Source organism: Corvus moneduloides, chromosome 1 (genome assembly GCF_009650955.1).
Source record: "Corvus moneduloides isolate bCorMon1 chromosome 1, bCorMon1.pri, whole genome shotgun sequence".
Taxonomy (NCBI): Eukaryota; Metazoa; Chordata; class Aves; order Passeriformes; family Corvidae; genus Corvus; species Corvus moneduloides.
Genome location: NC_045476.1, coordinates 90,339,941 through 90,356,550, shown reverse-complemented (window position 1 = coordinate 90,356,550; position 16,610 = coordinate 90,339,941). Strand labels below are relative to the sequence as shown.

Genomic DNA, 16,610 nt, shown 5'->3' with positions numbered 1-16,610 from the left:
CATCTTTTCTGGAAAATTGGGAGCATTGCAAATTAAAAAAACAGCAACAGCAACAACAATAACAAAGTTTAAAAATCACCAGTGTATGTAGTCATCACAAAGGTAGCTTAAATCAAACCTACTCCAATACTGCAAATGTTATTTCCTACTAAAATTCTATCTAACCTTTTTGTTTTCTTCCAAAAGTTCTACAGGATTTTAAAATGGTGATCTAATGAAGACAGGGAGATGAACTAAATCTGTCACTGGGTTTTATTGATTCACTATTCCATTAATCTGGTTTTGCAGTACTGTAATATCATTGATTTCTGTGCGGGCAGACAGCCTGCTACTTAAAAGTAGATTTGGAGATATTTGATGATGAGTAACATCCAGCGAGTTGCAAGTCCTAAGTAATATCTTCAAGATCATAAGACTTTTTTTTCAAGGCTGAAATAATTTATTTATGTTTTAATTTTCTTGGGGTCAGTAAAGTGATGTGTTTTAATAATAAGCTTTACACAAAGTGGTAATTATAAATTTAATCAAGAAAACAATATCTTGGAGTGAAATGTATGATGAGGAGTAGGTCTTCATTGGCATTAAAATGAAAGCAAATCTTTATCATTACATTTCCTTGGAACAGGCCTGCAGTGGCTCTCTAGAATTCTTGGTTTACCAAGTGAGAGACATATCTCTAGTAATTCACTACACTCTTTATTTAAGCAAACAGAATTGGTACTAACATGGAATTGGTCGTGTTGGTTCTTTGAAATGCAAACTGGTGAATTGATGAAAGTATATTTCTACTGAACATGAGATACTTCTTGTAGCACTCAAGTAAGGGATTTATTAGGGGCTACATTTAAGATTCTTCCCAAGTCTTCACTCTCTGAGGCTGTTGTGTTCAAGAAACTGTGTCCTTTTGTCCTGAGTCATGCCAAACTAACAGTCGTGGTTAGGAGGCCTTATCATAATATTTTCAATCAGGCACAATTGAATTTCTTCATAGGAAAGGTAGTACTTAAAAAGTTTGTCCAAAAGCAGTCATGTAAGATATAAGATGGAATAAATAAAAGAAAACCATCGTTGCTATTTTTCTGCTGTATTCAAAAACAAACAAACAAACAAAAAAACCCCCAAAACAAAAAACCAACAAACAACTCAAGGAGAGTTATAAAACTGAACTGATATTGCTTTAACATTGAAACTTCCATAGCTCTTGAATCCTTTGATGGCTTAGTGAAAGCATCAACTACTTTAAGAAATAAATAGCTACTATTAGGTACCAAAAAAGTCTGAATTCAGTATTGGCTTGTGTAATTGTCATTTGCAGTGTCTTCACTGTGATTTTATCAGCTCAAGAGAGTTTGCAGTCCTGTAGTTCAGAAAATGGATATCAATTACCTGACAAGCTAAGGAAATTCTCTACATCCCATTAAAGGATATGTGCCATAAGTCACATATTTTCCTAAAAATTACAAAATTGTAGAAAAAAACACATTCTTTTCTGCATTTTTCAATATCTTCATAAGTAAATTTCTGGTTTTCAGTTAAATTGTTACCAACAAGATATATATATTTTTTTTTCTAATCTTGTACCACTGATAAAAATAAATTGTTCAAAAGAGATACTTCCTAATGAAACCAAAAAAATGCAAGTTTAGCTAAGATCATATCTTATTTTGACATGGAATTACCTGAAGCTTGAGAAGTTCTCATATTGTTTCCTCACTTTTAAACTGTCCCTCTGTAGGTTATGGTCAGGGGTTGTCCTGTCTGGGTTTCTGGTGGGGCACTGTAGCAGAGAGCAGAATGAGGTCATTCCTTGGAGCATAGAAGAGACAGGCAAAAACTTACCTGGCTTATGCAATTTCAGGTGCTCCTCTGACTAAATATTTTGCCCAAATCTGTCAATGCAATGCATTTGATAACTCTACACAGTAAAAGCAAGGTTAGTTTACTGTAAAGACCTGCACTGTTTTTGTAATATTCCAGTGACAAAAAATAAATCATGTTGTGTCTTTCCTATGGACATTGCCTCAAATGAGACTTGTTTATGGTGGCACTTAATTTTTAGCATTTTGCTTCTCTTTATAGCATTTTCAGCCCACTTCTTTCCTTCTAGGAGCAGCATGAAACTATTTTGTCTTAGCCTAACTGAAACAGAAGTTCTGCTGTTCCCAGGAAAGAATGGGGTGTGGGGAGCAAAAATAGTATGTTTTTCTTTTTCTGTGTTTTCACCATTCAAATCTGGATTCTAAGATAGCACTTTTATTACCCTCAGTCCTTTTCTCTTTGTCCTGTTCACCTTGCTGTGTAATTCTTGTGCCCCCTCAATAGCATCACTGATTATGTGAAACAGCTACAAAGACCTTTTGTTCTAGCCTGTTGCCCAGGAGATTAAGTACTCTTTGCATAAGCTCTCTTTATGCCATGTTAATTTTATTTCCCTTGCTCTCCAGTTTCTCTCACAAACATCCTCATTTCTTCTTCTAAAAGGATGCACTCCAAACTTGACTGATAAGGCTATTCTTGTGTTGAGTCATTTTTTAAGGCTCCTTTTTTGTATTCTTCATATCAGAGAAGGAGTAGCTATAGTTTGAAATATAGGAATGGTTCCTTGAATGTTGATGAGGGACATACATGATTGGAAGTGTTTATGCATATATAAAAAATAAACCTGTTTCTTTTCTAACTGGCTTTCGTTCATGTTTTCTAGTTGGTTTTTTCCTTTTTTTCCTTTTCTTTATCTCTTCTGTTGCTTACAGGATTTTCAATTCCTAAGAGTAGAGACTAGTTTTAATGCTCTGATGTACAGCTTACTGTTTCAGTCTTGATGAGAAATTCTTGGACAACATGTATTCATAAGTAATAATTTTCTTCAAATGACTTTTAAAAGAAATATTGTTTCATGATTAATATAAGTTGTGAATTGCCAGTTGTTTGTTTTTCATCAGCTGTGCACATCAGCCCAAAATCTGATGACTAATACTTAACATATAAGAAGTTCCCTGAATGATTAGCAGGGAAGATCATCAATTACTCTCCAAAATGCTTTTAATGGCATCAGATTGGTTGGTGACATTAATGCTTTGTTTTTCTTTCCTGAAAATATTTTATACAACTCTGTTGTTAAAGCAGAGCAAACGTTTCCTAGCATTTCTGGCATATAATGTCTGATAAAGTAAGATGTTTGCTGATGCTCAGAGGAGTTGAGAGATGTTTTTTTATTTTGTAAAAGTGTCAAATCTGGAGTTAAACCTGAAAGCAGGTACTCAGGTGAGAGACTTCATGACTGCATCTAGTTCCCATGCTTAAACAACTCAGTTGATCCAGAGCTTCTGGTATTCTCTTGGCATTCATTAAACATAATTTGGTTCCACTGCATCTTTCCCTAGGCAGATGTGATAAGAAGCTCTCACATGGTGCCTGATGGAGCAGTTATGCTCTACTGTGGTATTCCTGTAGAGAGATTTCCGCCTTTGCAGAATGAATGAAGGAATGAATGAAGGAATTCACAGGTTATTACTGTAGCCCTGTTTACTGAGTATCCAGGGATGCTACGTCTGGCTAGATGTTCCTATTTATAACACGCAAGAAAAGGATGAACTGGAACAGTGAGTAAGGAAGATCAGCATCACAGATAGTGCAGGTTCTGCTGTGAGACACTGAAAATGGACATCACTGACCTGTGCTGTTTTCTGCCTTTTAGGGGTGAATGTACACCACCAGCAAGTTCATTTTGTATATCTATTACACTCTTATATTATTACAAAATCAACAACATAAAGCAATAAGGATCTTCTTTCATACAGGCTTCCTAAAATTAAAACAAAATATTGCTGCTGTTAATGTGCTCTGTCATTATATGTGTGGAAATTATTAGCTTCTCGTGGTAATAGCTTTGGAAAGTCAGAGGTAATACCCATTCGAGCAATCCTGAATTGAGAAAATGGCTGGGGAAATGCCTGCTGTTCTGGTAAAGATTGGAATTGGTTTTCCATGGTGTTGATCTTTGGAAGTTGCAACCTGCACCTAATAATTTTTCATATCATCAGTATTATAGACAAAGAACTGTCATGTGACAAATGTGCAACAAAGAAATGAATACCCCTTTTCCTTTTCTTCTAGAACGTCTATTCTTGGAATTTCATTTGGGGCTGCGTTTCTCCTGCTTTCCTTCATTTTGTTTATCTGTTTCGCTGGACAGCTTTTGGTAGGTATTCAAGGAAATCTAATCCATTATTTGATGGTTTCTTTGAAATAACATGTTCTGGTTTTGCCAAGTCACTCTGCCTTTGCAGAATACCAGTTAAAGGAAAAAGGATTTGCATGCTCAGGCTTCTGCGGACATTGTTTTGTCCATGGTGATTTTCTGTAAAATGTCCTCATTTATCTGAAAAGCAGAAAATGCCAATGCAGTGGTTGTCTGTATCGACACTAATATTCTCTTTCTCATGTGAAGCTGGAGCATCTGAGAGGTTTTCATTATTGTTTGATAAATTGCCTTTTCAAAAATTTTTGCTGTTGTGCTTACAGAAGATGACTCATGAATGCTTTAATTTGTGGGACTGTGTATTTGTTTAAGTATTGTATAAGACAATTTTTGGAGTTTAAAGAAATTTATTTCACCATAACAACTATTTTGAAATATAAAATGTTATAGTAAATTTCCAGTTTTGGCACTGAGTGGTCCAGGTGTTATTATAATACCTATTAGTGTATGTAATGTTATGCTGAATTTGAGAATGTAATTCAATATTTGGGCAAACCTTTCAGCATTTCAGCATGTCCCCCTCTCAGTTATTTTCAAAAAGATCCAACATAGAACTCCATCTATAATAAGGATAAGGAGTTTCCAGAGTTGTAAGAAAGTGAATGCAATCTGAATGTGGCATCCCCACTTCTCCCTCTCTGTCCTTGTGTAAGCTCCCATAGAGAAAACTGAAAGATCTTTTGTAAAGAAAGCACGTGGGAAAGACAATTACTTCAGTGTGCAGTAAAACACTACAACAAGGTAGTTAAAGAAAGAAATAGAGGAAGTAGGTTTTTATAATTTCTCTCTCTCTCTGCTCTTGTGAAGCTTGTAATTAGCCAGGACATGCTTTTAAGAAAATATAATTAATGTGCATTTCAGTTATCTTTCCAATAAGTAGGGATGCTGCCACTGCTCAGGAATTAAACTGAAATATAATGCAATGATATTCTTAAATATTTTTAATCATTAGAGTGAGATCTTAGAGGTATTGCTATTACTTAACAGCAAAAATTAGTTCTCATGTAATGTTACGGTTGACTGCTGTTTTTTTATTGACAGCAGATTGAGAGTAAAATGACGTAGTCAGAGCACTGCTCTTGAATAAGCAAATTAAAAAACAAATCCTTCAATGAAAAGCCAGCCTTTTCCTGTAGGAAAAAGATGTGCTGATGGAATGGTATGAAGAAGTGCTGCCACATACATTCTCCTGGGGCTTTTATTTATAGTGTTACTTAGGAGGAATACAAATACATTTTTCTGCATTTAAAGGGTGGCTAAGCAATATCCCAAGTCAGAGTTGTACAGTTGTGCCACTTGAACAACATTTAACACCTATTTTCTATGACTTTTTGCCCGTGTCACATAAATACTGTAAATAGTTCCCAGAAATGGAGACCTGTCATTGCATTTCTGATGAGTTGCCAGTTGTCATGTTCTAACCTAGGTAACTTGAACAGGAGAGTTAGTTATGGCCATGTCTTTGTGAGTTCAGCTGCTCTAATACAGAAGCTGTGCTGCTAACAAGATTTCAGAAAGTTATGACCATAGTTGATGTAGTGTTGTCTCTCCTTCATGTGCATGGATGTAGTTCTTAAGGTGATGGGTGAGAAGCAGCTAACAAAAGAAGCAGTAGGTTTTTCTTTCCCTTGTTCTCTCCCTAAGATTTCTTCCTTTGTGTCAAAATCCAAGTATTGTTTTGCAGCTTTAACCACAGTGACACCCTATGTCGTATTTTGGTAGCATATTTGTTGAACTATCTGATCCATAACTGTAAACATTTTCTTTGTAGAAGAAAAAGTCTAAAGTTCCAAAGAAACTGGTATCAATATCTGAGTTTTCACACAACAGTGACAGTGTTAACAGAAATCAGGCTTTATCATCCTAAGGCTGAATTGGTTTGGGTTTATTTGGGGTTTTTTCACACCTTTTTTTCTAAAGATTTTGTAAACCCTTATAGAAGGCATGTAGTAAATGTGGATTTGCTTGTGTGTACATGTACCTGCACATAATTACACAGTTTAAAATCACCAAATATCTCTCTTCTAAGAATGCACCAAAAAACCCAAGAATTTTTTGTGCCTGTCTGACTGTGACAGATGAAATATGGTGAGTTAGCTACAGGTCAGACACCACCCAGCTGCTCACACACTCTGCCTTACTCAGAAAGATGGGGCAGGAAAATAGGATGAGAAAGTTCATGGCTTGAGATAAGGCAGGGAGATCACTGACCAATTACTTTCATAGCAAAAGCAGACTCAACTTGGAGATAATTGATTTAATTTATTGCCAATTAGAAGAGATTAGTGTAGTAAGAAACAAAAACAAACATTAAAGCCACACTATTACTCCTCCCTATCCCAAATTCCCCTTCACTCCTCTGCTCCAGAGTCCTCTACCTACCATCAGGCACTACAAGTAGGGCTGGAGAGTGGTTGGTACAGGACATTTCTCTCTGCTGCTCCTTCCTTTCACAATTCCATCCTGCTCAGTTGTAGGGTCTCCACAGGCTGCAGTTCCTTCAGGAGCATCACTTGCTCCAGCATGTATCCTCCATGGGCTGCAGAGTGGTTATCTGCTCCAGCATGGAGTGCCCAGTCCTCCAACCTTGGTGTTCCTTCTGCTGTTTCTCCCTTTTTGCTCCTTCCTCCTCTCTCTGCCCAACATTTTGGGCTCTTTCTTGGCCTGGTGTTCCCAAGGTGCCCAGCCAGGGTCAGGCCTCACCACCAGCCTGAGCACTGGCACCTGGTACATAAACTTGCAGTAGTAGTCAAATATTTACAGAACTGTTACAAGAGTTACAGAGTGGGACCTGAAATGCCAGTAAAGACAGCAAAATCTAAGTTCAGATTAGGACACCTAGCTATCACTGTGTTATGTGCTTGTCTTAGTACTTTTGACACTTTCCACTCTCAGTGTTCACCTATCATAAATGTCTGTCACCACCACAGAGTAAGTCACACAAAAACCAACATTGAACAAGTTTCTCTGTATGATTTTAATTTCATTGGCAAAATTTAAAAAAAAAAAATAATCCAGACTGTAATGCTAAAATTACTAGCTCTTATGGAATTTAATTACAATATTGTAAGAACAGATTTATGCTCAGCATTTCACCCTGAGTTTACTAATTGATTCTACTGTTCAGCAGCACTGCAGCATGGTCCAGCTCAGTCTGCTGTGGAGTGAGAATATCAGCCATTAGAGAAGAGTAGGCATTTTTCCATCAAACGATGCAGCAGAGTAGTAGCACAAATAAGGAGGTTACAGACTTCCAGAGCCTGTCTTTGTGGTGTGTCCTTCCCTGCTGGGCTTGGGCAAACAGGTCGAGGGCAGGGAGAGCTGACAGTTCTCACAGAAACAGTCATTTGCCCATAGGCATTAAACCTTGCTCAATCCTAGCTAAAATGGCATTTATCCTGAAGTTTGAAAGGAATTTATATCTTTTATGTTCTGACTGCTTTTTTGTGCCTATAAAATTTTTTTTTTTTTGGATAGTCACAGTATTCAGAGATACTCATGCTCTTAAAGATTATGAGTATTTTTGGTCATAAAGATCCTTTTTGTCTTATATTTTCTTATTTTAAATGTAGGCCCTTCTTTTTAATTAATTTTGAATATTTTCTTTGAATTTTCCGTGAGAGGTTTCCTTCCCAAGTAGAGGGATAGAGGACAGTGATTGTCCTTTAGCTCATTTATTTTCTGCATCTCTTGTCTTTATCTTCCTGAAGTATAGACGAGTTCATAGAATGCATGTGAAACACCTCAGACCTGGTAAGTGTTAGATGTGTTTTACCTCCTGCTGTGAGTTCAAGGAAGCAGACATCTGGTACCTAAGTGATGCACTGGAAAATGTAATGCATCCAGTAGAAAAAAAAACCCCACACTAAGCATGTAAAGGAAAGATCTTTGGGGTAGCGGAGGTAGCTGGCCAAAGAAGTATTAATCTCAAGCAGACGTTCCTTATGCATTGATGCAAGTACTGTCTCAAAAATCTCTTTGCATTACCTGGGACACACATGCACTTAATCAATATGACATACTCTTTGTGCCAGTTACTTTCATTAATATGAGATGGTTTTTTGTTGCGTATGTTTCTACCTTGCAAACCTATTTGACTAGTTAAGCTAACAGAGGAGATAGAAGTAATGTCGTCTCATCTGAACATGTTTATAGTGTCCCTTAAATACCCAGTTGAATCATGGAATTAGCAGAACACAATGCCAGCAAAGCAAACAGCAGAAAATAACTGGCTTCACAGTTGAGATAGATATTCTGATTTAAGGTCACCTCTGACAAAGGGCAGCCAGTACCTGAGCAGCCCTGTCCCTGCTAGAAGAGAGCACATTATTTACACCACACCACTGTATAAAGAGTGATACACAATCTATACCTTTTTATTTTGCAGGGATTTGTATTTTACTCTAAAGCAATTGGCATTGGTACTTAGGTACAGTCAGAACAACTGTGTACACATAAGGTATTTAAAAGCTCTGCAAGGAAAGGAGTATCAGTACCGGCACTACTTGGAAATTATTTTCGATCTGCAATTTTACCTTTGATGTGAGTGTCTCTTAATGCAGATACAGATGAAAGATCCAGGCCCTTTAGTTTCTTCAGCAGTAAGGCTTTGCCTTTAAATGAAGATTAAAACAGTGGAAGGCAAGGAGAACCTTAAGAGGCACTTTGGCACCTACAACAGGGTCCATGAAAGAGGCTCATTAATCCTAAAAGTCATTCTGATGAGTCTCTAGCACGGGCACTACAACAGCAAATCCATCACCACTTAACTAAGTACCATGTTCAGACTTCAGGAATTGTTATAAATGTACTGATTTAAGTAACAAAAATAATTCTTCTTACTCAGCTTCTTGAGTTACATGTTTACGACATTAGTTATGTGATTGAAGGCAGCTGAAGAACTTGCCTGACTTGGTGAAAACCACATTCCTTTTGTCTGCTTTGCCAAAAATTCTCTTTTAATAACTTTTAAAATCCAGCAATGCTGCCCTTTAGTGTCTTTGCCCATGATGAGATTGTAAGTTACTTTCACATGAAGAGATATCCAAGTGTGCTTCCTGGTGTGCACACAATTTTTCCTATGGTCATCAAAAAAGCAGGAAAGCAGAGAGCATCCAGATTGTTTTCAATGGTCTTTACATGTATTACCTGGAGGGGATATCTGTGATGTGCTAGTACCAGAGTATGGCCACAGATCAGAGCTCCTGTTGTGTGAGACAGCTTTTGGATGGTAGCATCTCACTTGGAGATCAAGTCTCGGACAATGTAGAACATAGCATTCAAGAACTCCTTCCTCTAGTTCAGTGCCCTGAGCATTGTCCTTAAAATGTCATTCTGGTTTGATTCTTCTCAAAACCAATGGCTCTTTAAATATTTTCTGAGAAAAAGAAAAACCTTGGTGGGAGGGACTGAGAACATCTTAACTTAAAATAGCATATAACACAGTCACTGTACATTTTCTTGAGTGAGGAAAGCAGCACAGGAAGTGCCAGGACTGAACTCTGAGTGCCTAAAGGCATATTTGTGCAGGTCACTGACCTGTTCTTTCCTTTGAATGACGCAGCTGAAGTGAACCACGTGGCCATTTTAACGTGCCCCATTGTAAAGGATAATTAACACTGCAACGTATGGTGAAATTAAAAATGTGATACTGACTTTAGTTTTTGCTGTTATTTACTTAGGATTCTAGATTTTGTCCAGCCAGTTGCATGAAATATAAATTGAGTAGACTTTTCACCTGGATACATTTTGTGTGATTCAAAATGCCTGGCTTAGATTTACAGGTGCCACTGTGGAATTCAAAAGCTTGGTGTTACAGTAGTCCTTTTAGAAGTACATTGGTCCTTTTTGTCAACATTAGAAGCATTAATAAATATGTAAGTAAAAGCTTGTGCCTATATAGCAAAATCCCCCTTCTCCAAGCTTAGGTCAGTGTAATTGCTGTCATCAAGCTCTTTGGGTTTGAACTTTGGTGTCTTCTTCAACTCTGAGTAAAAACGAGCATGTAAAAAAATCTGAATTTTGTTTCTCTTAATTGCATTTTTGAAGCATCAGTATTGGTAAAATATCAAGTTGTATTTGAATGTAAAATGAAAAGAACAACAATAGAACTATAGAAAATGTGATTCACTGGCTTTCTGTAAATAAGAAGTTTTCAGTGAAGGTGTTCCAACCTCAGCTTGCATGTGAAGGAGAAGTGTGACAGCTCTTGCAACACTGTCTTTCATCTACGACAGAGCTGTCACAATTAATTCTCGCACCAGTTTCTTGGTCCTACTCAGAAAGACAGCATTCATTTTATTAAATGCTGAAGTAGGTTTTTGTGTGTAGAAAGACAACACAGGATACATTGTAATGTCCTGAATATTCAAAATAAGTTATTACTCATTATCATGCTGTGCTGTCATATCAGATTTAACATGTTCAGATGAAAAGGTAATACATTAGTCACCTCTCATACTACAAATACCTATTATTTCTAGTCAGTAAATGATAAATACTAAACCATATTCTGCCAGCTCTACTTAGAATAAACACTGTGATACTCTAGTGCTACTGAGATCTGATGTCTTATCCTACTTGCATGCTTTCAAGAACTGATCACTTTCGTTCCTAAATCTCATTCTCCATTTTATTCAGAAAATTTCAAAGGAGACATAATATTTACAACAAAAGATGGATGATGGAATCAGCAAAATAAATATATTCTGCTCTGAATATATATAAGCATAATTCTGCTCTTAAGAGTAGTTTTAATGATTTCCCCACCACTCCAGTTCTGCTTCCAGGGATTCCCCAAATTTTCAGCTGTATTGAAATGCTGCAGTTGTACTACATATGGACTGGATTTGGACTGCTCAAAAATGAAATGAAGTTCAGCAAATCTGGTATTCACACAGAAAATTATTATTCAACAGTGTATTCTTTCGTGTTTTCCAAGGAATATCTACTCAATGGCTCAAAGATTTTTAAGGTTTTTTAAGATTTTTAAGGGTTTTGCCACAAGTTTTCCTTTCAGGACCCTCATTGTCTTAACAAACAAGGTGGGCATGGCAGACATACCAAATAAACAGGGGTCTTTTCCTTCCAAAACTCAGAGCTGTGCATTAAGCAGCCTGGTAAGAAATACATCACCCTGTTGTGCTTCTGTTTGACAAGTGGAAATAACTATCTACAACTTCATTTTTGAAGTTGCCCTCTTAACATCACTCACATTGTTCTTCCAGTTAGAGCCAGCAGTGTCCATAATTTAGCAATAGCAATGGAAAGAGTAGAATCTCTTTATTGATTAATCACATTGATTGAATGGTATATTGTTTCCAGAAGCTTATGTTCTTTTCCAGACCTTTTCTTAGTGATAAAGTTGCCTTTTTTTGTTTGTTTGTTTTTCCTTAATGGTAGCAGAAAAAGAGTTTTTTAAAGAAATGTAGAAAATTAGTTCCTCCTTGCTAAAATGTATTAACAAGGTCAGGTGATATTGTTCAAAAATATTGTAAGCAAAGAAAAATTGGAATTATTGCAAGCAATTTTCATACAGAAGGTGCATAAGTCTGTACCTGCTTTCCAGGTACTTGGAAAACAAAGGTGGTTCTCAGCAATACATGCTGTTCTCAGCATGGACATTGCTAAGTAGTCTCAGCAATTCTATATTTTAATTTTTTTCAATGATTGCTTTCAAATACGAAGAAAGCTCAAATTTAACAATTGGAAGCATTGATGTTAAAGTAGAAAAGTTTGAAAAGTCACCCTCATTTGATGCCAGCGTTCTTGTATTTAGATACTTGGATTAAGCAGGGATTTTCTATGTGAAAGTTAATTTTATCCTCAGAATTAAGATAACACATATTGTTCATATGAGCATAGAAAACTAAATTTACTTTGTGTAGCACTACTAAAACATGAAAGCAACTTTTTTACAACATTGTTTTGCATTTGTTACTGAGCTGTTACTGTTTGCATCTGTTACTGAGCTTTCAATTACAAAATTGAAAGTAAGAGCTGCTAGAGCTTGTTGGGCCCAGTGGAGTTCAGCAGCTGGGAAGTGCTCCTTCTTGACCCACTGAAGAACAATTTGATGGACTTTAAAGTTCAGGGAGGAGATCCTCCTGTCCCACTCTCACTGAAGTCCCAGGTGCAACCTGTAGTGAGGTTGGGCATGTATTCCCAATAGGAAAACGGGCATATACCGTACACAGAGGAGCAGTCACACAGATCCATGGACAGAACAGCTCTCTTACAGCACCCACATAACAACAAGCAGCACTCATGTAAACAAGATCAACACTGGTGGTCTAGTTCCTTCTTTCTGGAGGATCAGGACTGATGGCATACACACTTCCTGACTGTGCTCATCCACAGGCACACTTTAACTTGTGGGTCTTGCATGTGGAATTTTAGTCAATACAATATCCATACCCAGGCTCTGTCCCCTTTATAAAGTGACTAGCTGAAACCTTGGGTCTTTCCAGGTGTTGATCTCCTACTTGCCAACCAGTTCTGTCTGAATGTTCTTAATGGTTACACACACATGCCCCCACACACCCTGTGGGTTTCCCCAGGGACAGGTCTGACACACTTCAGCTACTGATACCCAGCCCTCAGTTGCCTCACCCATGTGATCTCTCTCCAGTGGCTGGCACCCATCCTGTGCCCCTTGCCATCTAGTCCAGCATGAAGTTTATTACCATTCACACACATGCAGGCTCAGAATAAGGACTGCACTTACACAGAAGATTGTTAGAGATAGAATTTAATAACAATATGCAATAGACTCATTTAGAAAAGTTTTCACCTTCATCTCTTTCCTTTCATCCCTTCTCATCTCCGTCTACCTATGCTTGTACTTATCTGATCCACATTCATGCCTTCCTTTCCTCTCTTAAGTGTCCCATCCTCTAAATGTCATGCAGGTTTTCCACATACCCACTATGCCCTTAAGATATATTTACACAATCCCAAGTTTCTTTCTGTTCACTTGCAAAATTAACTGTCCTGTGCCAGCCTGCTACCCTTTTAGGCAGGAATCACCCTTACTCTGCAGGGCATCCTGGAAAGGAAGTTTTTTTCATTGAGGCTTCTTGGTAGGTTTTCCATCAGAAATCATGACTGCAGCAACCTCTTTCAGTGGTCTTAGAAGCAGCAAATTCAGTGGCTTCTGTTGATGAGGTTACTCATCAACTGTCATTGCCCTTTTGATCATCACCAGGTCTTCGTGTTTGATTTGATTAGCCTCTCATCAGATAACATAAACCCTGTAAAATTCATAATAAAATATATTTGATTTAGACCAGATAATTTATTTCCATCATTAGCTTATTTTCTTGGAATTTCTAATCCTAAAGACTTTCCTTGAACAGTATGTCTCCCTGTAATGTAATTCAGAAAGAACAGAGTGTACAGCTTTATAGATATGATTTCTTAGCTGTTTTATATTCCTAGTACTTTCTCAGTGTACTTGCCTAGTTTTGTCCCTAATGCAACTTAGACTATTCCAGCTGCTTTTAAATTTCCAAGAAAATCACGGAACAATGTAGGTTAAGTTGTAATAAAGTTCCATGTGAGCTATAAAGAAGGTAAAGAGTAATTAAGGCATGATTTCATGACTGTTCTAATTTGCCATAAATCCATGCTCCCTGACTCAGTGGGTTTTAGGCAGACTAGACAGAGAACTAAATTATTCATTTTCACACAGATCCAATCCCTGCATCCATCGGAACACTCCCCTTCTGTAGCAGCAGCAGCAATCAAAGCTTTGTGCTTTTTACTGTATTGAAGTGGGAGGGATGACAAAACTTCTCTAAAAACTACGTGTGGATTCAAATTATCTTGAAATTTGCTGTGTACTTAAGCGTGAAGAACAAGGTTGGGGAGCTCAAAAAGCCTTTTGAGCAGGATTTTTTTTGTTCAAAAATGCAGGTCCTTTGAGTTTATGTATTTGGGTGAGGTTTTAATATGGGGGAGGAGTAATGTGTATATAAAAGCTGCATGTTTTTTCTCCTTTTCTTTGTCCATCCTTGAGATTCCAATGATTGTTTTGACCTTCCTGAAACTGATCTCAGAACCTGTACAACTCAGCAAAACTCCCTGTCATAAAAGGAAACAATATGTAAAAAAAGCTCTGCATATGCAGAGGATTTGTCCAAATAATGCATAATTAGGAGTGAAAGGCTTATGTACAGTATGATAAAGACCTTCATGCAAAATGCATCACATGTGTTGGGTAGTGGTGTAATTTAGCATAATGTGCCATAGCTATTGAACCTGAGCAAATAGATCAGTGCTGTAAGTTAAGTCCTGTGTTTGCTAGTTTTTTGTGCTTGAGTTCTCATTCCTGAGCTTGTATCTCTGCTGATGGCTGGGGCTGGGGTGAAAGCAATATGCAGAGCAATCTCGGATAATATTAAGTAAATAGAGAAAACACATTGAAAAAAACAATTATTTTTGTGGGATTGTCATGTTCCTTAACTTTTCTTTGCCTTTTTTACAGAGGTTTCCATAAAACTGAATTTGACATTTGGAAAGGGCACAAGATGCTTCTAGGCAACCTTATCTCCTCATTGTTAAAGTTTTGAGAAAATTAATGTTTATTGGATGTGTCACAAATTGTTGTTTATTCTGTGTGAGCCTCTTGTGCCTCTAGGCACTATGCATGTATGAATGGAGACTTTGCAATGTCTTCTTAGAAGCAGATTAAATGAGTCAGAGTTTTTTATTGTTAATTTTTGCCACTACGTAAAAAAAATTTTTCTATTCACTGAATACTCTTTGTGTCAAATTTAAGTCCAGTTTTCTATGAAATGCTTATTTGCCTTCTAGATAGTTTTAGTGAAGGTTGATTTGCTTTGTTGAGTTATTTTCCATTTAAAACTAATTATTAAACAAGATTCCAAAAAAATGAAAGAAAACCCCGGAAACTCTCCTGTTTTGAGGGCTGCAGGGATATAGCTAGCCTTTATTCTGTGTCAAAGACTTTGCAGAGTCATTATTTACATTTTGAAGTTTCCAGAGGCTACTAAATGTGACTCTTTCAATTCAGTCAAGGCACGTCAGTTTATTTTCAAGGGTTTTGCTGATGTTAAAGGTGATGACACTGCTGTCAACTCTGTATTTGCTATTATTATAATATATACTGAACGTTTAGTAAGGTACTTGCAAATTATAATTATTTAATGGAAGTGATTGTCATCGCAGATATTTTAAATAAATTTCTTTCTTTTCATGTTTAATCATGATCTGTAATTCTCATGAGACTATAATAGTTAAACAGTTCTGTACAATGGTTCAAGATTGATGCTGCCCTCAATCTTGAGATGTCTTAGTTCTACCCCTGTTTATACTAATTAATATACTAATGATATTTTTTTCTCTTTTCTAAACTCTTTGTGCTTAGCAATGTAGCAAGAAAGCATCAGCTTCGTTGTTGTGGATCCTGAAATCATCTGGAATAATTGCAAACCGTCCTTGGCCAAGGATCACTCTTACATTCACAACCACTGCTATAATATTAACCATGGCTGTATTCAACATGGTAAGGGAAAAAGGGGTAATTTTTTGTGGTTCTTTGCTCATTTAAGATTTGTCATTGTTGTGTTATTCAGTATTTGTTTAGATGTTAAATTTATGTTCTGTGGCTATGCCAGGAACATATGTGATAACAATTGCCAGAGACAGAAATGTCAAGCAGAGCAAAAAAAATTCATGCTGTGTAATGGAGACCTCTGCAAGCAGGATGCTCAACAAGAGCTCAGACCCTGGCTAAATTTGCTAAAGAAAAATATTATTTATAATGAATAGAAAACAATTAAATCCCAGGTTTGAATTGTGCATAGATGACTCAGAAAAACAGCCCTTCTGAATAAATGAAGTATCTCCTCACAGGATGTGTGGAAGAGTTTGCATAAAACAAACTAAGCTCTATTCAGTTTTGTGATGCTCCCCAAAATGATCATAATGGATACATTATTGATTTCACGTGCTTGCCTTTTTCTAAAATAAGAAAGAAAATCAAAGTTACATCAAAACTTCAAAAGTACTGAACTCCAAATTCATTAGGGCTTATGTCTGCTTAAGTGATTTCAACCTGTGCTTTTCTCTCCCAACCAGGAAAATCCATGTAATTCTATTATTCTTTTGCAGCTGTAGCAATTATAGAGTAAATCTGGCATTAGTGCTCTCAAAGCATGAATCTTAATGATCTCGTTCAGTTTGAAGGGTCTGTTCTCTAATGGATGAGCAATATATGGGATCAAAAATCTTCCTTTGTTTTGTCTTGTTGGCTAAGGTGGATTCTGTTTGTAAATCTGTGAAAGTGTTCCAGTTCAGTTCTGTATCTGCAAAATGGGAACTCTAACAT

At 36.9% G+C, this 16,610-nt stretch overlaps 1 protein-coding gene across 2 annotated transcripts in view; it reads left to right on the top strand.

Annotated features, from left to right (window-relative positions):
* Window positions 1–16,610, top strand: part of ADCY2 (adenylate cyclase 2) — a 211,316-nt gene that overhangs the window by 159,282 nt on the left and 35,424 nt on the right. For both annotated transcript variants that reach the window (XM_032118264.1, XM_032118261.1), the window contains exons 15-16: window positions 4,114–4,198; window positions 15,648–15,785. In XM_032118264.1, the coding sequence (XP_031974155.1) occupies window positions 4,114–4,198; window positions 15,648–15,785 (223 nt within the window). The remainder of the gene's footprint in view (window positions 1–4,113; window positions 4,199–15,647; window positions 15,786–16,610) is intronic.